The 21,636-nt window shown below is 37.1% G+C and overlaps 1 protein-coding gene across 2 annotated transcripts in view; it reads left to right on the top strand.

The window, feature by feature from the left end:
- Positions 1 to 21,636, top strand: part of CNTNAP4 (contactin associated protein like 4) — a 541,886-nt gene that overhangs the window by 496,750 nt on the left and 23,500 nt on the right. For both annotated transcript variants that reach the window (XM_029925564.1, XM_029925565.1), the window contains 2 exons: positions 6,700 to 6,870; positions 7,590 to 7,808. In XM_029925564.1, the coding sequence (XP_029781424.1) occupies positions 6,700 to 6,870; positions 7,590 to 7,808 (390 nt within the window). The remainder of the gene's footprint in view (positions 1 to 6,699; positions 6,871 to 7,589; positions 7,809 to 21,636) is intronic.

Genomic DNA, 21,636 nt, shown 5'->3' with positions numbered 1-21,636 from the left:
CTGCATCGACTTGTTCAGCTGTCTGAGAAATCACAACTGCCCAAAATGCATTAAATAATCAAAGGTGCATGTAGGCAATAAATAACTTTGCAGAAGTTACATTCGTAGACTGGAGAAAGATATTGACTAGTGATTTGGTTAATTTCTCTTCCATTTGACAGAGTTCTGTTCCATTTGGCAGACTACATATAAACCATTAAAAAGAATGAGGATCAATTCCAACTTAACAGATAATCATATAATTTAGCAAGCTCCACTATTTCTGATAATTCTCTACCAATAGGAAATTCTTTTTAATTTTTATATTTTTATTTTCTTTCCTTGGTTTTCTTTATTTAATCTTCCTAATATTTCTTCACCTTTTTAAAAAATGTCATTTCCTCCTTTTCCTCCTCTTCCTCCACTCTTTCTACTTGTCTACCAAAGAATTTGAGTACATTTGCTGAGATAAGTACAGTAAGCTGTCTTTTTGCTACTTTGACAAAAGAAGTCTTATAATTTCATTCAAAAGTTATTTATTGAGCCCATACATTATACTATGCCTTCTCCACATCCCGATGGGGGGGGGGGGATGCAGGCAGGGAACAAAACAGACAAAAGAATCTGCATTCTTGGGGCTTGAGTTCTCTTAGAGGGAGAGAGACAATAAAAAGTAAAATATATGGTATGGTAGATGCTAATAAGATGTGTTGTGAAGACAATATAGTTGAGCAGGGTGGTGTGGGATTGGAAATTTTAAATAGAATGGTCAGAAAATGCTCACTAAGAAGGTGGCATTTGAATAAACGTCTGAAGGGAGTGAGGGAGCAAGGCCTGTGCCTGTCTGTGAAAGAGTGCTCTACGACAGAGGAAAAAGCCAGAGTGACCACGCAGAGATGGGCGTGTAGCGGATGTGCTCATGGAACAGCAAGATGATCAGAACTTCTGGAGCAGAGTGAGCAAAGGGAATGGCAGAAGACACTAGAAGATCTGGTGGTCAGATCATGGAGGGTTTTGAAAGATCTTTATTTTTCAACTTGAATGGGATTGGAAAACATTAGAAAAATTTGAGTAGAGGAGTGATGTGATCTAACTTACATTTTAATGAGATTTAATAGGGAAGATGGAAACAAGGAAGCCATTTTTGAGACCATAGCACCAACCCAGCTGAGGAGTCACAGTGGCTTGGGCCATGGGCACAATGACAATAGTTGTAGTATGGAAATAATTCAGAAGGAGAAGCAATACAGTTTGCTAATGGATTGATGTAAGTTGCAAAAGAGTCAAGAATGACACCAAGGTGTTTGGTCTAATAATCAATTCGAGGCACAGAATTGACATTTCTCAAGATAGAGAATATTGTTGCTGGGGTCAAGGAGTTGCAGAAGAATATAAAGAACTCAACTTTTGAACATATTAAAGTTGAGATGACATGTTCACATAGAGATGTGGAGTTGTTAGTTTGAGAGTTCCAGGCTTCAGATGTGTGTTTGTAAGCATCAGCATATTTAGAGCCATGAAATGGACCAGCAGGGGTTACTGTGGATGGATAAGTGGACATTCCAATATTAATATGGATTGGAGGCATTCTAACATTAGTAGGCTGAGGAGGGGAAGAGAAAGAAAAGGAAGGGAGGAAGGGAGGAAGGAAGGAAGAAAGGAAGGAAGGAATGAAGGAACAGAATTACAGCACTAATGAGAAAGGCAAAAGTGTTGATATTCTGGATCCAAGTGAAGAATATGTTTCAAGAAGGGGAGAATAATCAACCACGCTAATTGTTGATAGGTTAAGTAAGATGAGGACTGAGAATTGACAAAGGATTAGTATCTCGAATATATAAAGAGTCCTTGAAAATCAATTGTGGAAAAAAAAAGAAACAATGTAATTAAAATATGGATGTTATGGGCTGAATTGTTTCCCAACCCCCAAAGCTTATATGTTGAAGCCCTAACTCTAGTGTAATTGTATTAACTGGTAGGGTCTTTAAAGAGCTAATATAAGCTAAAGGAGGTCATAAGAGTGGAGCTCTAATTTGATTGGATTGTGTCCTTATACAAAAAGGAAGAGACATCAGAGTTCTTTCTTCCACCTGTGCACAGAGGAAAGGCCAAATGAGAAGGTGGCCCTCAGCAAGCCGGGGATATAATGGGTAAAAGCCATTTCACCAAAGGACCACAGATGATAAATGGACACATGAGATGATACTCAAAATCATTAGCCACTGGGCAAATGTATATCAAAACCACAATAAGGTGTCACTACACACCTTTCAAAATGGCTACAAAAGTAATTATACAGAAATCTGAGTAGGATGTGGAAAACTAGATCACTCACACGTCGCTGGTGGGGGTGTAAATGATATAGCCACATTGGAAGGGAGCATGGCAGTTTCATAAAAAGTAAAACACACAACTCTCATATGATTCGGGGATTGCACTCCTGGGCTTTTATCCCAGAGAACTGAGAATTTATGTCCATGCAAAAACTCACACATGGATGTTCGTAGCAGCTTTGATTGTAATAGCTGGAAACTAGAAGCAGTCCAGATGAGTTTCAACAGGAGAACAGCGAAAACAAATTCTGTTACATCCGTACATGGAATACTGCTCAGCAATAAAAAGGAATAACTCTTGATACATACACTAATCTGGTGTATCTTCAGAGAGAAATCTGAGTGAAAAATATGTCAGTCTTGAAGGGCTACCTACCCATTATTTGTAGAACATTCTTCAGATATGACAAGAGAGGATAGGGGTTGTAATAGAGCTGAAGAGGAGTAGGGCAGGCGGGAAATGGGTGTGACCATAAAAGAGAAGCCCGAGGAACACTTCAAGTGACACAGATGTCCTGCATCTTGACTCGTGTCATTGTCAGTCTCCTGGTTTTTGATACCACGATACAGTTTTTCAAGATGTTAGCATGGGGGAAAGCTAGTTAATGGGTAAACAGAATCTTTAGAATCTTTCTGTGTTATTTCTTAAAACTGCACAAGAATCTACAATTATCTCAAAATAAAAACTCAAAGAAATTATGTTTCCAGCTTTTGAAGTAGTTCTTACACATTCAGAAAGATCAATTTGACTAGTAAATTACCCCTTGCCTTGATGTTTCTATATTTTACTTCTTTTATTTACTTTTAAGAAAGGTAGTGTTACCAAACTTACCGAGTTGAATACATTAAATAGGTACAGCTCTTTACATGACAATTATACCTCTAAAAAGTGGTGCAAGAAAGAAAGGTGGGGTTAACATGTCATATGCCTTTTGCTTTTAAAAGTAAAACACAGTGCCTTAAAATTTAATAGCTTTTTAAAATATTGTTCTTTTTAAAAAACAGCTTTATTAAGGTATAATTTACACACCATATAATTCGCGCATGTAAAGTGAACTATTCAGTGACTTTTAGTATATTCACAGCATTGTATAACCATTACTACAATCAATTTTAGAACATTTTTATTTTGCAGAAAGAATTCCCACCCTTTCGCCTGTTATTCTCTAATTGCCTCCTCTCCCCAGTTCTAGAAAACCACTAATCAAACTTTCTGTCTCTATAAATCTATTATTTTTTAAAGTTTATTTATTTATTTATTTTGAGAGAGAGAGAGAGCGTGAATGGAGGAGGAGCAGAGAGAGGGAGAGAGAGCATCCCAAGCAGGCTCTGTGCTCTCCGAGTGATGCAGGGCTCATTCCCATGACCTGTGAGATCATGACCTCAGCCGAAATCAAGAGTTGGTCTCTTAGCTCACTGAGCTGCCCAGGCATGCTTAAAGCTTGTTATTTTTAATGGATAATCTATTAATGATGTAAATAAAAGTTTATCAAAAATAATATTTTTTAAATTCTTTTTTTAAGTTTATTTATTTTGAGAGAGAGAGAGAGAGAGAGAGAGAGCATGAGTTGGTGAGGGGCAGAGAGAGAGGGAGAGAGAATCCAAAGTGGCTACCCTCTGCCAGTGGAGAGTCCGACAAGGGTTCAAACCTATGAAACTGTGAGACCGTGACCTGAGCCAAAACCAAAGAGTTGGGCGTTAAACCGACCAAGCCACCCAGGCCTCCCTTAAATTACTTCTAACCTTGACATTCTGCTAAACTACTTTTCCAGACAAGCTCTTTTTTACTTTGTGTATGGAACTCAGTCCTTAGGGCGTCTCCCTCTTCTGTGTAAATAACTATCTAGATCCCAGGATGCTTTGCATCTTTTTTTTAATTTGGGAAAGATAAAAGGTGGAATTCCTGGAGGACTATTTCTGAATTTTGAGTACCCTCTATTGAATCTAACTGAAAAGATATGAATTATTAATTACTGAAATTCTTTTTCGTTATTGGTTAATTGCATAGAATAACACCTCCTGATTTGTTTTTGTTGGGATAATGAAAGTGGTCGTATTCTTCTGCCTGCAAGGGATTGCATTCCAGTCTGCCACTGGGTGCAGCTTCAGGATTTTTAAACCACCTTAGCCAGGAACGCTCTCTTCAAATGACCTGCAGCTTCCTGCGGGGTCCACCTGCTGGGCTCTGCTTGGCCTCCTGCTCTTTCCCCTCCTTTTCCCAAGGCCGCCCCTGTTCTCCTGGGTGCTTCTTAGCACAGTCTGTAAAGCACGGAGATATCATATGCCATAAACATGATTTGATCATGGAAATGTAGGCCTTTGCTTTTTTTATCATTGTTTTGAATTAGCAGCAATTTCTTAATCCAATAAGATGGTGTCTATTTTTTTTTTTTTTTACCTATTGTGAATCTGTACATTAAGGTTTGCTAACTAGGCTAAATAGGCATGGTGATGTATGTGAGAATGTTTAAGCTTCCTAAGGTAATAAATTGTTTTCATTACTATAAAAGCATTCGTTGTAAAGATAGCAGCAATTCAGAAATTGCTTTTTTGTTTCAACCAGGTCCCTGAAACCTTCTGCGGGATGCCTTATTGTGTTAGTTGTGATATAGAAATGAAACAGCTGAAATATTATGTCTTATGATAATATTATCTAACTTAGACCTTTAAGGAGTTCTCAGTGTTCTTTTTAATCTGACCGAATGAAGAAGAGTTTGTAATATTCCATAATTTAAACTTACAGCTTTAATTTTCATATATATCACATTTCAACAGAAAGGCATTTAATTCCTTGTAAAAATAGGTCAGGTAAGAAAGAGCTTTTAAGAACACAAATGTGTTGTTATCCCTGATTTGATATTTTGCATTTCCTTGCATTTTTCCTAGAGATCAGAATGCCTAAGCGTGGAAATAACTGTACAATGGAAGTAAGAACTAGGCTTGGCCAACTCAGATAATATACAGTTCCATTTGACTGGAGGGAAAAAAAGCCCCCAAAATATATTCTCAGCTGAATAAATGCAGCTCTAAAATTGTTCACAGATGAGCTGAGAATTGACTTTTGAATCAGGTCCATAAGAAAAACAGAAAACGTAAAATGGAGACAGCCACTGCTTGTTTGGTCCAGAATTTATAGAAAATAAATTAAAATCTAAGGAACAGAGAGAAGCTGAGGCAAGTCTGTGATTTTTAACTCTAGGTATCTATTCCCAGCTAACATAATGAACCATTGTTTTGAAATTACTGTTCTCTAACTTCAGTGGATCAATACATCTTCCAGGAAGGTAATTTAGATAGAATTCTAACCAATGTTGTGAGTGTGTGTGGAGGCCGTTGCTTAAAACTCAAGATAGATATTTATATTCGATGGGTCGAGAACTTGCTGGTGGCGGCAGCAATGCATAGTTCATTTCTCGGAGCGCGCTTCTCATCAGCCGCACACAGCCACTTGGATTTCACTCTTGCTACTTCATGTCACTGCATTTATACTTTATTTCCCATACTGTCTGCTATATAAGTCCCACAGCACTTCCTCAAAAGGAAACAAACAAAAAGAATGGGAAAGTGAAATGAGAAGTTGCATGTGGACAGAAATTATGATTCAATTTACCGTCCACATAATTTTTTTCACATCCCTTAAATTTATACCCCAACCTTTCACACAATTTTATCCTCAGATTGAGCATTTTTAAGCTTTTCGAGAGCCCTTCCCTACTGTTGATCACTTCACCATTACAAGTGCAGTAAAAAATAATTTTGAATGAAAAGAGCATCTTTGTGAGAAGGTCAGCCAAGTAAGTCGTGTCTTGATCTCTAATTAGTTGAGAATATTTTGAATTCCAATCTCAGTTTAAGAAAATCACAAGGCTTATTAATGAAAACAGTTAGTTGAAGGTGTAACTCTGTGAAGTGTGTGTGTTAGAAGCATCAGAACCCAAACAAAAACAAAAAGCAAAAAAAAACCAAAAAACACTTTGAGCTTCTTTAGAGTTTTGTTATTCAAAGTAATGTAGGTGTTTCAGTTTTCAAGTTATAAAAAATTTAAGTCTAGTTGTTAGTATTTCATAGATTCTTGTCACATCACATTGGTAGAGGGTGGTATTTGGGATGAGGCTATTTTTCTTACATAAAATAAAACATTCAGACCATTTCTACAGTGATCATTCCTCTCGTATGTTGGTAGGAATCCATGATCACAATCCTTGTACAGTCTCCAACCTTATGCCCATGTCCTCTATATTATATAGTTAATAGAAAAAAGAAAAGCAGGTTTGTGTAAATTAGCAATATTTTTAGTAGCAAAAATTATAAAAATTGAAAATGTAATTATGCCATTCATTTCATGAATTTTTCTTTTTGATTTTTTCCTTTTTTTTTTTTTAAACAGGATCATTTTGGAATTCAGCTTCCTTCAATACTGAGGCTTCATACCTTCATTTTCCTACTTTCCATGGAGAACTTAGTGCAGATGTGTCTTTCTTTTTTAAGACAACAGCTTCATCTGGGGTGTTTTTAGAGAACCTGGGGATTACCGATTTTATAAGGATAGAGCTACGCTGTGAGTTTCCTTTTCCTTAGAGGCCTGTGGAATCCTATTTAGTAATAAATCCTTTAACTAATTGTTAAACTACTGTGCTGCTCCTTTATCAGCTGAATCTTTTCATTGTGTCCTTTTGAAAAAGAAATCTGATATGAAGTTAGCCTTTTTGCAAGAAAATAATTTAATATTTAACACAATAATTTGGGAATATAATTGGTATTCTCTAGAACCAATTTAATAAGGGTTTTAAATTCAAATAATTAAAAATTTTTTAGAAACTAAATTCTCAGTCAGTTACAGAATGACTTAATTAGATCCACCAGCCATGTAATTTTGGTATACTCTTAGACCACCATTAGTATCTTAATATTGAATGTATTTTACATGTTTTTCAAATTATGTAAACTTTGAATCGTTGTAAAAATTATTTTTACATAAAAGCCCAGGGCCTATTAAGTTTTCTTATTCTGGCCAAATAGCTTTACTCTTTAATCAATATGAAAAATTAACTCTGAGGATGAATTTTTTAAGATCGGAGTTTTTTTTCCCAAATGTGTTTTACTGTCTTATTCCACTTCTGTCTTTTACTGACGTCATCAGTTCCTTCCATAAGATTTGAGCCATTATCTTTATATTTCCCGATTGCTGTGCTATGGTGCTATCCTAAATGTACAGAGAACTCCGCTTTCCACCGCGCGGGGACTAACCTGAACCATCTTCATATCTAATATTTCCAGCGCCGGCAGTGGTGACCTTTTCATTTGATGTGGGGAACGGACCTTTTGAAATCTCAGTTCAGTCACCCACTCATTTCAATGACAACCAGTGGCACCACGTCAAGGTTGAAAGGAACATGAAAGAGGCAACTATTCAAGTGGACCAGCTCTTCCCGAAGACACAGCCCGCTCCCACGGATGGGCATGTCCTTTTACAGCTCAACAGTCAGCTCTTCGTGGGTGAGTTCTGTCGTGGGGCGCTTTGTCCTTAACTGTGACGTAAGTGCAGAGGTGGGCCACAATGAAATACTGCCACCTGCAAAACTAGCGGCCACAGCAGTAACAAACCGCTGTTGGCGAGAACCTGTGTTCCAGGCTGGGCCAGGTGTTCGTGTCTTTCTGGTACCCAAACCTGTGAAATGAGTTAACCCCATTTTACAGATGAGGTGACTGAGGTACCAGGGATTGAAATGCCTCGCCTTCAGAAATCTACCTAGTAAGTGAGATTTAAATCTGTATTTGATTAATGCCTAAATCTGGATTCTTAGTATTACTGATTGTGTAACCTGTTTGTTTTGTTTGTTTTTCCATTAGTGCTTTTAGTGTTACGTTCCAAGTGTTTATCTCTGTTCCCAGCAGAGCTAAGGAACTCTCCCTGTAACTCAACCAGGGTACCTACCAGGGACCCTCGTCAAAAACCAGGCCAGTAGGAGAAAAACAGAAAAGCAGGAACAAAGTGTTTAAGCCGTCAGTTCTGCTGGCGTCTCTCGTTTTGCCTATTTTCCGGATACTTTCTGATCACCTGCCTCACACTTCTATCCAGATGTTCCTTTATTGCCTAAACACGTTCACTTGGTATCTATAGACTCGGCACCGAATCCTTCTGGAAGTGTTTATCTTTAATCTTGCTAATTATTTTACAGAACTCATCGACCATGAAGTGCAAGGAATAATTGTTTACTTGATTACTTTTCATATATTTTAATGCAAATAGGGCACAACAATGCCATAAAGCAGGATAAATTATAAATGATCAGAAACTTTTTTCAAGCATTTTTCACAGTTATGTTTTAGAATAAAATTCACCATACCCATTACGTCTTTTATTGCTTAATAATCTCATTTTATTACTCTCACTGCAAAAGGTAAGCTTATTTGTGACTTATCTGGTGAAGACATATTAGAGATTTTTAATGAATGTATATACTCATTTCTATCATTTATTCTTTCACTCAATAAATATTTAAAAACAGATTCTATGAATAGGGCACTGTGACAGACAATCAAATCATGACCTTGTAGCCACTCAACTGACTTATTTAAGGCTATGGAAATAATGAGGAATAACTTGAACTACAGAACTTTTAGTAACATGCTAGAAACTTGGGGAATTGACACAGATATTTCTTGAATTACAAAAACTGAGAGATCTCTGCAACCAGAGGTCTGGCAGTTTAAAATCTGCCAGTATCCAGGAAATAGCCTAACTGCTCTTGGAAATTGAGAAGGCTGAAACAGTCCTCACATTTTTCAGTGAGACCTGCTGCAGTTCGCCTGAACGTGACCTTTTATCCTTTGTGCAAATTTTAACTTTATAGAAATGAAGTTACCATATACTGTGTCTGATAGGAATCCGGGCCTTAATTTGATTTCAGATCGTTCCAACGGTTGGAAATACTATTATGATATCAGAAGATGGTGTTGGAACAGACTTGAGTCTTTTGCCATCATTCATGTGTTGTAATTTTAATAAATATACCTGAGAGATTTCATCTTTACGGAGGCAGTTGGGTAGACTTTTGACATCCCCATATGTGTTCAAATCCAAGAGCTGCCTTATGTGAAAGTTTTATAAACTAAAATCCTTACTATGTTTAAGTCAAGTCATTGACAATTAAAAAGAAAAGGCAGAAAGATCTCTGAAAAAAAATGTTACATCTACTATTAATAAAAATCTGTTTATATAAGTCCCTTCTTTTTACTCACAGGTAACTGAGAAAATTGACATGGTTAATGTGATGATATTGAAAGGACTCATGTTTTATTTTATTTTATTTTACTTTCTTCCAAGATTTTATTTAAATTCAACTTAGTTGACGTATAGTATAATATTGGCTTCAGGAGTAGAGTTCAGCCCTTCATCGCTTACACACGGCACCCAGTGTTCATCACAACAGTGCCCTTCTTAATGCCCATCACCCGGTGAGCCCGTCTCCCACCACCTCCTCCATCAGCCCTCAGTTTGTTCCATATTGTTAGGTCTCTTAACTCCCTCACTGTCTTATCTTAATTTTCCTTCTCTTCCCCTTTTTTCATGTGTTTTGTTTCTTAATTCCACATATGAGTGAAATTATATGGTGTTTGCCTTTCCTCTGACTTATTTCACTTAGCATAATACACTCTAGCTCATCCACATTCTTGTAAATGGCAAGATTTCATTCATTTTGGTGGCTGAGTATTATTTCACTGTATATGTATATACCACTTCTTTATCCATTCACCAGCCAGTGGACATTTGGGCTCTTTCCATAATTCGATATTGCTGATAGTGCTGCTATAAACATTGGGGTGCATATGCCCCTTTGAATCGGTATTCTTCTATCCTTTTGATAAATACCTAGTAGTGCAATTGCTGGGTAGGAGGGTACTTCTATTTTTAACTTTTTGAGGAACCTCCACATTGTTTTTCAGAGTGGCTATACCAGTCCCACCAACAGTGCAAGAGGATTGCCATTTTTCCACATCCTCACCAATATCAGTTGTTTCCTGAGTTGTTAATTTCGGCCATTCTGACAGGTGTGAGGTGGTATTGCATTGTGGTTTTGATTTCTGTTTCTCCGATGATGAGTGATGTTGAGCATTTCTGCATAGGTCTGTTGGCCATCTGGATGTCTTCTTTGGAGAAAGGTCTGTTCATGTCTTTTTCCCATTTTTTTCACTGGATTATTTATTTTTTGGGTGTTGAGTTTGATAAGTTCTTCATAGGTTTTGGATACTAACCCTTTACCCAATATGTCATTTGCAAATACCTTCTCCCATTGCCTAGGTTGTCTTTTAGTTTTATTGATGGTTTCCTTCACTCTGCAGAAGTTTTTTACCTTGATGGGGTCACAATAGTTTATTTTGTTTTCTTTGCTTCCAGAGATGTGTCTAGTAAGAAGTTGTTCCAGCCAGAGTCAAAGAGGTTACTATTGCCTGTGTTCTCCTCTAGGATTTAGATGGTTTCCTACTTTACATTTAGGTCTTTCATCCATCTTGAATTTATTTTTGTGTCTGGTGTAAGAAAGTGGTCCAGTTTCCTTCTAATGTATGCTGACTCCCAGTTTTCCCAACACCATTTGTTGAGGAGATTGTCCTTTTTTTCTATTGGAAAGTATTTTCTGCCTTGTCATAGATTAGTTGAGCATATAGTTATGGGTCCAGTTCTGGGTTCTATTCCATTGATCTATGTGTCTGTGTTTGTGCCAGTACCTTATTGTTTTGATGACTATAGCTTTGTAATACAGCTTAAAGTCTGAAATTGTGATGCCTCCCACTTTGTTTTTCTTTCTGAACATGACATTGGATATTTGCGATCTTTTCTGGTTCCATACAAATTTTAGGATTTTTGTTCTAGGTCTGAGAAAAATGCTGGTGTTATTTTGAGAGGGAATGCATTGAATGTGTAGATTGCATTGTGTGGTGTAGACATTTGAACAACATTTGCTTTTCCAGTGAAGGGCATGGAATTTTTTCTATTTCTTTGTTTCTTCTTCAATTTCTTTCCAATTATTCTATGGTTTTCAGAGTACAGACCTTTTGCCTCGTTGGTTGGATTTATTCATAGGTGTCTTATGTTTTTTGGTGCAATTGTAAATGGGATAGATTCCTTGATTTCTATTTCTACTACTTCACTATTGGTGTATTGAAATGCAACCAATTTCTGTACATTGATTTTATACCCTACAGCTTTGCTGAATTCATGTGTCAGCTCTAGTAGTTTTTTGGTCAAGTCTTTTAGGTTTTCCATGTAGAGTAAAATCTGTGAAAAGTGTAAGTTTGACTTCTTCCTTGCCAATTTGGATGTCTTTTATTTCTTTTTGTTGTCTGATTGGTGAAGCTAGGACTTCCAGTGCTATGTTGAATAAAAGTGGTGAGAGTAGAAATCCCTGTTGTGTTCCTGACCTTCAGGGAAATGCTCTCAGTTTTTCTCCATTAAGGATGATCTTAGCTGTGCATCTTTCATATATGGGCTTTATGATCTTGAGGTTTCCTTCTGTCCCTACTTTGTTGAGGGTTCTTATCAAGAAAAGATGCTATATTTTGTCAAATGCCTTTTCCATATCAATTGAGAAGATCATATGGTTCTTATCCTTTCTTTTTTTTAATGTAGTATATCACATTGAGTGATTTGTGGATATTAAACAAACCCTGCAGCCCAGAAGTAAATTCCACTTGATTATGTTGAATAATTCTTTTAATGTACTGTTGGATTTGATTCACTAGTATCTTATTGAGAATTTTTGCATCCATGTTCATCAAGGACATTGGTCTGTAACAATAGCAGGGGACTTTCATAACCCACTTACAGCAATGGACAGATCACCTAAGAAGGTCAACTGGGAAAAAGTGACTTTGAATGACATACTGGACCAGATAGACTTATTTATGGACCAGATTTATTTGGAGCATTTCATGCTAAAGCAGTAGAATACACATTCTTTTTGAGTGCACATGGACCATTTGCTAGAAAGGATCATATATTGGGTCACAGATCGGGCCTTAAGCAGTACAAAAAGATTGAGATCATACCATGCATATTTTCAGACCATAATGCTATGAAACTTGAAATCATCCACAAGAAAAAATTTGGAAAGACCACAAATACATAGAAGTTAACATCCTACTAAAGAATGACTGAGTTGACTAGGAAATTAAAGAAGAATAAAAAATACACAGAAGCAAATGAAAATGAAAATGACCCAAAACCTTTTGGGATGCAGCAAAGGTGGCCCTAAGAGGGAAGTACATAGCAATACAGGCCTTTATCAGGAAACAAGACAAGGCTCAAATACACAGCCTAAGCTTACCCTTAAAGGGGCTGGAAAAAGAACAGCAAATAAAGCCTAAAGCCAGAAGAAAAAGGGAAAGGGGTGCCTGGGTGGCTCAGTCATTTAAGCATCTGACTTTGGCTTAGGTCATGATCTTGTGTTTCGTGGGTCCGAGCCTTATGTCAGGCTTTGTGTTGACAGTTAGCTCAGAGCTTGGAACCTGTCTTCGTATTTTGTGTCTCCCTCTCTCTCTGACCCTCCCTTGCTCACTTTCTCTTTCGCTCTCTCTCTCTCTCTCTCTCTTTCAAAAATAAATAAAACACTTTTAAAATTTTTTTAAAAGAAGAAAAAGGGAAATAATAAAGGTTAGAGCAGAAATAAATTATATAGAGACAAATGAAAAAAACAGTAGAACAAATCAATAAAACTAAGAGAATTCTTTAAAAGAATTAACAGAATTTATAAGCCCCTAGCCAGACTTACCAAAAAGAAAAGAGAAAGGTCCCAAACATATAATATCACAAATGAAAGGAAAGAACACAACCAACACTACAGAAATACAATTGTAAGAGAATATTATGAGCAATTATATGCCAACAAATTGGGAAATCTGAAAGAAATGGATAAATTCCTAGAAACATATAAACTACCAAATCTGAAACAGGAAGACATAGAAAATTTGAGTGCATCTATAACTAGCAAATAAATAGAATCAGTAATAAAAAAGCTCCCAACAAAATACAAATCAAAACCATAATGAGATACCACCTTAGAGCTGTCAGAATGGCTAAAATGAACAACTCAGGCAACCACAGATATTGGCGAGGATGCGGAAAGAGAGGAACCCTTTGGCACTGCTGGTGGGAATGCAGACTGGTGCGGCCGCTCTGGAAAACAGTATGGAGGTTCTTCAATTAAAACCAGAGCTACCCTACGACCCAGCAATTGCACTACTGGGTATCTCATCCAAAGTACACAAAGATACTGATTCAAAGGGGCACATGCACCCCCACATATAAGTTATTCTAACATTTATAGCAGCACTATTGACAATAACCAAAATGTGGAAAGAGCCCAAAATGTCTATCAACTGATGAATGGATAAAGACTATGTGGTGTGTGTGTGTGTGTGTGTGTGTGTGTGTGTGTACACACTAAAATGTCATATGTGTGTATATATATGTATACACACAATGGAATATATATGTATATATATAAAAGGAATACATACACACAATGTAATATTACTCTGTGATTAAAAAGAGCAAAAGCTTGCCATTTGCAAGATGTGGATGGAACTAAAGTGTATTATGCTGAGTGAAATAAGTCAGATAAATATATGATTTCACTCATATGTGGAATTTACGATATAAAGCAGATGAACATAAGGGAAAGGAAGCAAAAGTAATATAAAAACAGTGAGGGAGACAAACCATAAGGACTCTTAAATACAGAGAACAAACCGAGGTTGCTAGTGGGGTGGTGGGTGGTGGGATGGGTTTAAGAGGTGAGGTGTGTTAAGGAAATCACTTATTGGGATGAGCACTGGGTGTTCTATGTAAGTGATGAATCACTAAATTCTATTCCTGAAGTCATTATTATACTATGTGTTAACTAACTTGATTTAAATTTTAAAAAATCTCCCAACAAACAGGAGACCAAGGCTGGCTGGCTTCCCAGGGGAATTCTACCACATATTTAAAGAAGAATTAATAGGGGCGCCTGGGTGGCTCAGTAGGTTAAGCATCTGACTTCAGTTCAGGTCATGATCTCACAGTCCTTATCCTTCCTTTTATTAATGTGATGTATCACATTGATTGATTTGAATATGGAACCACCCCTGCAGGCCAGGAATTATTCCCACTTGATTGTGATGAATATCTCTCTTAATGTACTGTTGGATTTGAGTTGCTCGTATCTTGTTAAAAATTTTTTGCATCCGGGTTCATCAGTGATGTTGGTGTGTAGTTCTCCTTTTTAGTGGGGTCTTTGTCTGGTTTTGGAATCAAGGTAATGCTGACTTCATAGAGTGAGTTTGGAAGTTTTCATTCCATTTATGTTTTTAGAATAGTTTCAGAAGAATAGGTTTTAACTCTTTTTAAATGTTTGGTAGAATCCCGCTGGGAAGCCATCCAGCCCTGGACTTTGGGTAGTTGAAAGATTTTTGATTACTGATTCTATTTATTTGCTGGTTATGGGTCTGTTCAAATTTTCTGTTTCTTCCGGTTTCAGATTTGGTAGTTCATATGTTTCTAGGAATTTATCCATTTCTTCCAGATTGCCCAATTTGTTGGCATATAGTTGCTCATAATATTCTCTTACAATTGTATCTCTGTAGTGTTGGTTGTGATCTCTCCTCTTTCATTCATGATTTTATTTATTTGTTTCCTTTTTCTTTTCTTCTTGATAAGTCTGGCTAGGGGGTTTATCAATTTTATTAATTCTTTTAAAGAACCATCTCCTAGTTTTATTGATTTCTTTAATTTGCGTATCCTTTATTTCTTCTCTAATCTTTATTATTTCCCTTCTTCTCCTGGCTTTGGGCCTTATTTGCTGTTCTTTTTCTGGCTCCTTTAGGTGCTAGGTTAGGTTGTTTGTTTGAGACTTTTTCTGCTTCCTGATTAAGGCCTGTATTGCTATATACTCCTTATAAGACCACCTTTGCTGTATCCCAAAGGTTTTGGAATGTTGTGTTTTTATTTTCATTTTCTTTCATGTATTTTTAAAATTTGTTCTTTAATTTCCTGGTTAACCCATTTATTAAAATAGGATGTTCTTTATCTACCATGTATTCATCGTCTTTCCAAATTTTTTCTTGTGATTGACTTCAAATTTTATAGCATTGTGGTCTGAAAATGTGCATAGTATGATCTCAGTCTTTTTTGTACTGGCCTGACTTATGACTCAGTATGTGATCTCTACTGGAAAATGTTCCATGTGCATTCTAAGTGTGTGTTCTGCTGCTCTAGGATGAAACGCTATGAGTATATCTGTTAAGTCCATCTGGTCCAGTGTGTCATTCAAAGCCATTGTTTCCAGTTGATCTTCTGCTTGATCATCTGTCCGTTGCTGTAAGTGGAGTGTTAAAGTCTCCTACTATTACTGAATTGTTACCAATGAATTTCCTTAAGCTTGCTGTTTATTGATTTCTATATTTGGCTTCTTCCAAGTTGGGTGCATAAATAGTTACCATTGTTAGATCTCCTTGTTGGATAGACCTTTTTATTTTATTATGATATAGTGCCCTTATTCATCTCTTCTTACAGTCACTGGTTTAAAATCTAGTTGGTCTGATATTGGCTACAGTATGGCTACTCCAGCTTACTCTTGATGTCTGTTAGCATGACAAATGGTTCTCCACCACCTCGCTTTCAAACTGGAGGTGTCTTTGGGTCTAAAATGAGTCTCTTTAAACCAGCAAATTGATGGGTCTTGGGTTTTTTTTTTAATCTATTCTGATACCCTCTGTCTCTTGATTGTGGAGCATTTAAGGACCCATGTTTTAAAAAGGCTTAGGGAGAGGCAGGTCCCTGGCTGTCAAAGGGCGCATCAGGGTCTTCTTTTATCTCTACTTGTACCACATGAGCAGACCACTCTCTTAGAGCAGGCCCCAACCAAGTGAATGAAAAGTGACACTTATGAGACAAAATATTAACATATCAATTTATAACTTTACTAATAAACAAATCGGAATAGATTTAAATTTCTAGATGAAAATACTAAAATTGGAGTTAAATTATAATTAAGAAGGTTACAATGAATTAGTGCAAAGTGGGTGAAAAACTAGTAAAAAAAATCAGCAAAACTTAGAGCTAATTTAATGTAGCACTTACTGAGCTACCAAAAAGTAGCTCTCTGTATTCCTGATAGTATATTTCAGTGGAAGAGACAAGAGGCAGCCAATAAAAGAGTAAATAGAAAGATTATAGTTATTTATAATATATAATGTTATGAATATACATATATTATCCACACATGCATGTATGCAAACAGATCTGTATGTTTGTGTATATATGTATATATAGACACAATTTCAGAAAATGATAAGTACTATAAAAAGTCAAGCAATGATTTGGGTTGAGGGGCTTCTACTTTAAGCAGGGTGGTCAAGGAGAACTCTCTGAGGACCTTACATCTGAACAGAGCCAGAGGAAGCAGAAGAGGGAACCCGTGAAAATCTGAAGGGAGAGAATTCCTGGCAGAGGAACCATGCTCAAAGTGAAGGGGAGGAGCTTAAGGAGTCAGGGAGCAAAGGCGGAAGCCACTGTGGCAGGAAGAGAGAGTTGGTCTGAGGGAAAGCCTGGTGTAAATCTTGGTCAGTATATATATTGGGTCTTGAGACTGTGGCGAGGAATTTGGATGTTATTCTGAGGCTCAGAAGAGCAGTATAATCTAATGTACCTTTCCACATCCTTCTTGCCACTGTGAAGAAAGTGGATAGAGGGAACGGGGTAAAAGCGCCTATGATAGTGGTCCTTTGGGAGATCACGTTGGCATGGGCAGAGGTGGACATGTGGAAAAGCAGCATTGGGCCATACTTTAGTGTAGTTATGCACAACTTGTGATGGATTTGTTGTTGCTAATCTTCTCAGGGACAAGACATTTCTGTGTTGGTCTCTAGGATTCTGACATCATTTCTCAGTTTTTAATTTCAAGTGAAGTTAGCTTTTCTTATTTTCTTCCTTGATCCTAACTTGAAGGATGATTCCAGCTGTTCCCTGACCTGTCAGTCTAGATTATATATATAAACCCTATAAACCATACTCTTGCAAGTTTGCAAAAGACTGGTGGTCCTTTTTCACACCCCGGAGAAAACATCTCCCCGTTTTCCTTTTCTTCAGTGAGATCCCACCCACCCCATAATCACACTCTCCCAGGAAGTTGGGCTTCTTTGTTCATATGTTCTGTGCCAGTACATGTCAGATGCAGAAAGCATCTTCTCTTGGACACTGTTTCCTCACATATGAATACCTTCCACTGTTCTAGAGTTAAGTCTGTGCCCAGAGCCATCCTCTGTGAGTGGCTGGGAGTCTCTGTTCTAATTCAACAGAACTGATCTTCTGGTTCAAAATGTAAAGGGTAATTTCTTTCCCCTTACTTACAAGTTCAGGAGTTTAATTTGTAGGTCACCCATCCATCTTAAAATTAATTATGGCTAATCAGTATTTTTCAGCATGCAGTATATATTAATGAGATAAATGTAACTGTAAAGAGTAAGTCTATATTCAGTGTAACTTTTTTCATTTTTCTCCTAAAAAAATGTTTAAATCCAGACACCAGTTGTGATGATGATGGTGATGATGATGATGATGATGATGATGATGATGATTTAAGTTACATAGAAACAATCTTTTTAAGAAAAATTTTTAATGTTTTATTTATTTTTGAGAGAGTGCAAGTGGGCGAGGAGCAGAGAGAGAGGGAGACAAAGGATCCAAAGCGGGCTCTGCACTGACAGCAGTGAGCCCGATGTGGAGCTCGAATTCATGAACTGTGAGATCATGACCTGAGCCAAAGGCAGACAGTCAACTGACTGAGCCCCCCAGGTTTAAAAACACAGTCTTTTAAACACAGGACAAAACTCTAAGACTAAGCTAATGTCAGTCAATCTAAGATAGATTATGTTAGGATCCCAGCAGTTAGTCGCTTTTACCGCAAATGTACCTTCCTGTTTGTGAAGAAATTTGGTAGAAAACACTAACACTATTGTGGAATATTTCAAATTACCAAATAAAGTCATTTTATAATACTACAAATAGGAAACATTGGAAATTTTGATAATATAGAAATCCATTTGTTTGAGATATATCTTTAATGCTTTTACCTCCAAGTAAAATGCTGTGGATATCCGGGTGTATGTTAATTTTTATTCAAGTTAATTCAAGTTATATTGTTCGTCTCACATCTGGTCTGTGCTACCACAGCTTGGTCTATGTTGATGATATTTGTGGACATTAGAGGTTTTTTGTGAGATTAGAGATTTGGGTGGTGTCTCAGAAATGACTGGTAGGATGGGATGACATGGAAAACATCTAAGGTGTTTTCTCCATTACTGGCTTCAAGCATCCCTGATGGTCTAGTGGGTAGAATTCAGCACTCTCTCCATTGCTGGCTGTACTCTCTTCTTTAAAGAGCAATCATAAAGTATGCCTGCATCTCAGAGTGTAATTCTCAGGGAAGACTAATGCTTCACCTTCTGAACAAAATCAGTAAAAATAAATAGAAAGCATGATAAAAATGTGATTCAGCTGGGCAACAATGATGTATGACATTGAAATGGAAATAAGGAAATGATCCTTCCATTTCTGAGATGGAACTATTATTAGTCTGCATCAAAGAATTATAAAACAGAAGGTTTTTAACAATACCTATAGTTCCAAATGTTAAAATATATATCTTCTTTAAACTAAACTATAGGATTCCATGAAAAGTGGAAGAATAGTAAAATAATGAAAACAAAGCCTTGTATGAGAAAGCAGAAACAGTTAACGTGAATGTAATGTGATTAGGAGCAATGAACACCAATGCAATGACAATCTCCTCCCCTTCCCCAAATATCCCAAATACGGCTTTTCATAATAAAAATGGCAAATCACCTTTTAGTTCAAATCTTCTAGTTCTTTCTCCATTCTTGTTCTTATTTATGGCACTAAGTCTTTACCGACCTTTTCACATTCTTTCACTTTGTCCTTTGTGTGTGTGTGTGTGATTTATGACGTAGTTGAGTTTAAAAATCCTATTCAGACATTCTATTTATTACCTTAAAAAGCAAGTTTTAGTGACATGATATTAATTGGTGAATTAAACATACGCCCTTGACCTTGTTACACTGAAGACTCAATGTTGAGAGACACTGCTGTTATCATTCGCCCGCAAACATTCTTCTACCGCGGAAATGATGGGGAGAAAAGAATCAATCATTTTTTTTTAAGCTGAAATGTGACAGTGGTCATTTTCTATTTTGGTTTGTAAACTCAGCATTTTTCTTAGAAGCTTCTTAAATTAGCCTTGAATTGATTTTCATTCAACTAGCTCTGCAATTTTTGTTTGCAGTCTAAATTCTTTTCCTGACAGGTTTTTTAAATGGGGCAAACTCCATCTCAATACTTTGTGACTAGGACCTGAAGGAGAAGCAAGAACTCCTGACATAGGTGCATAAGTCATTTGCACTGCATTTGAATTGCATCAAATCCACAAATATTTATTGGGCTTCTGGAGCAAACAGTTTCTCAGTGCCATACGCAAGGGTTAATGTTGAACTCTGAGCCTATTGAAGATCTGAAGGTTGGTTATCCCCGTCAGTTGCACATTAGTATCACTCAGGGATCTTTTGGGAAACTGACATTACCAGTACAAAGATAGATGTATTTACTGTGGATGGGCATTTGTGCACTTGCAAAGTTGGATATCACAAATATATCCTTGTACTGGTCTTTTGGTGAACATATGCTTGTATTTCTCTTGGGTCTGTACCTAACAGTGGAGTTACTGGGTCATGAGATGTGCATATGTTAAGCATTAAAAGACACTGCCAAATAGCTATTGACCATTTGGATATCCTCCTTTTTGACGTGACTGTTCAAATCTGTTGCCCATTTTCTGCAGGGTTGTCTTCTTTTTTTTAAGGTTTATAAGAATTTTGTATATATTTTGGATTTATTTCAAATACCTTTGTTACAGATTTCTTCTCTTTCTCTGTGGACTGTATTTTCATATACTGTTTTTAGGGTTTTTTTTAATTTTTTAATGTTTACTTATTTTTGAGAGAGAGAGAGAGAGCATGAGCAGGGGAGGGACATAGAGGGAGACACAGAATCCAAAAGCAGGCTCCAGGCTCTGAGCTGTCAGCACAAACTGTGAGATCATGATCTCAGCTAAAGTTGGACACTTGGCCGACTGAGCCACCCAGGTGCCCCTGTATTTTCATATACTTAATGGTGTCTTTTGATGAACAGAAGTTATTAATTACTTTTAATATATTCCAAATTTTTTACTTTCAGTTTACTTTTGATAGGCTAAAATAGTTATGGAAAGAGAATGGCAAATAGTTTTATGTTTGAATAATTTTTCTTTCAATCTCGTTTTCTGTTTTGTAGTAAATATGTTCCCACATTACCAAAGTGCAGTGCAATGGAAGTCACATTTCTCTTTAATGCAATCATATCATTTGCTTCAATTGTGTTCTCTCTTCCCTGATGTCTTTTTCACAATCAACTAAAGAAGCTCTCAGTGTACTTTCGCATGCTTAGTGAACAGATTTTGGTGACTGTTGACTGAAATCAGAATTTAGATGGGATCTCTTGAGAGCAGAGAATATGACTAATACCACCAACGTCTTATTTCTTTAAAATATGCCTTAGGTCAAACGAGAGAGGTGCTGTGGCTTTGGCATGTAAGAAACCTAAATAGACACACATTTTTCTGCTGTCATTACCATGAGAGCATGTCCTCACCATTGACTTTGGTTCAGGGAACAGCTCCTGCATTTTCTGCACTGTGACACTGTTGCTTACACTAGCTTCCTATTTCAACCATAACAGCTCTTAGAACACAAAAAAGAATGGTCCTCCTCCCCCCAGTTCTCCTAGGGTTTTGCTCAGTGAGGAATATTCCATGGTAAAGTTACTGCTGGGGTCCAGTTTCTTGGGTCTGTATGTTAATGCATAATTTCTACGATGCTAAGTCATCCCCCAGGATGGTTGAATAGACCAGGACTAAAGATCCAGTACATAATCTTCAAAAGGCCATGTTTTTCCTTCAGTCCCCTCACTTGGCCCCGCCCCGGGCCCAGCATGCATGTGCAACCACCTTCCCCTTCCAAACCGATCAGTGGTTAGAGCCTTAGCGGCCTTTCTCTGTCCCAGCGCCGTGGTCAGGGGGAGCCCCTGTGCTCTGCCAGACAAGTTTCTATAACTTTAAATCTTAAAGAGAATCTTGATTTCTTTTTTTTTCTAAGGCCCCTGGGCAAATATGCCATTGTTCCCAATTAATCCTCAATAATATTCAAGCACAGCACATAAATAATTTGCCATTAAAAA

This window comes from Suricata suricatta, chromosome 16 (genome assembly GCF_006229205.1).
Source record: "Suricata suricatta isolate VVHF042 chromosome 16, meerkat_22Aug2017_6uvM2_HiC, whole genome shotgun sequence".
NCBI lineage: Eukaryota > Metazoa > Chordata > Mammalia > Carnivora > Herpestidae > Suricata > Suricata suricatta.
Note: the sequence above shows the minus strand (reverse complement) of the source record. Positions and strands in the feature narration are given on the sequence as shown.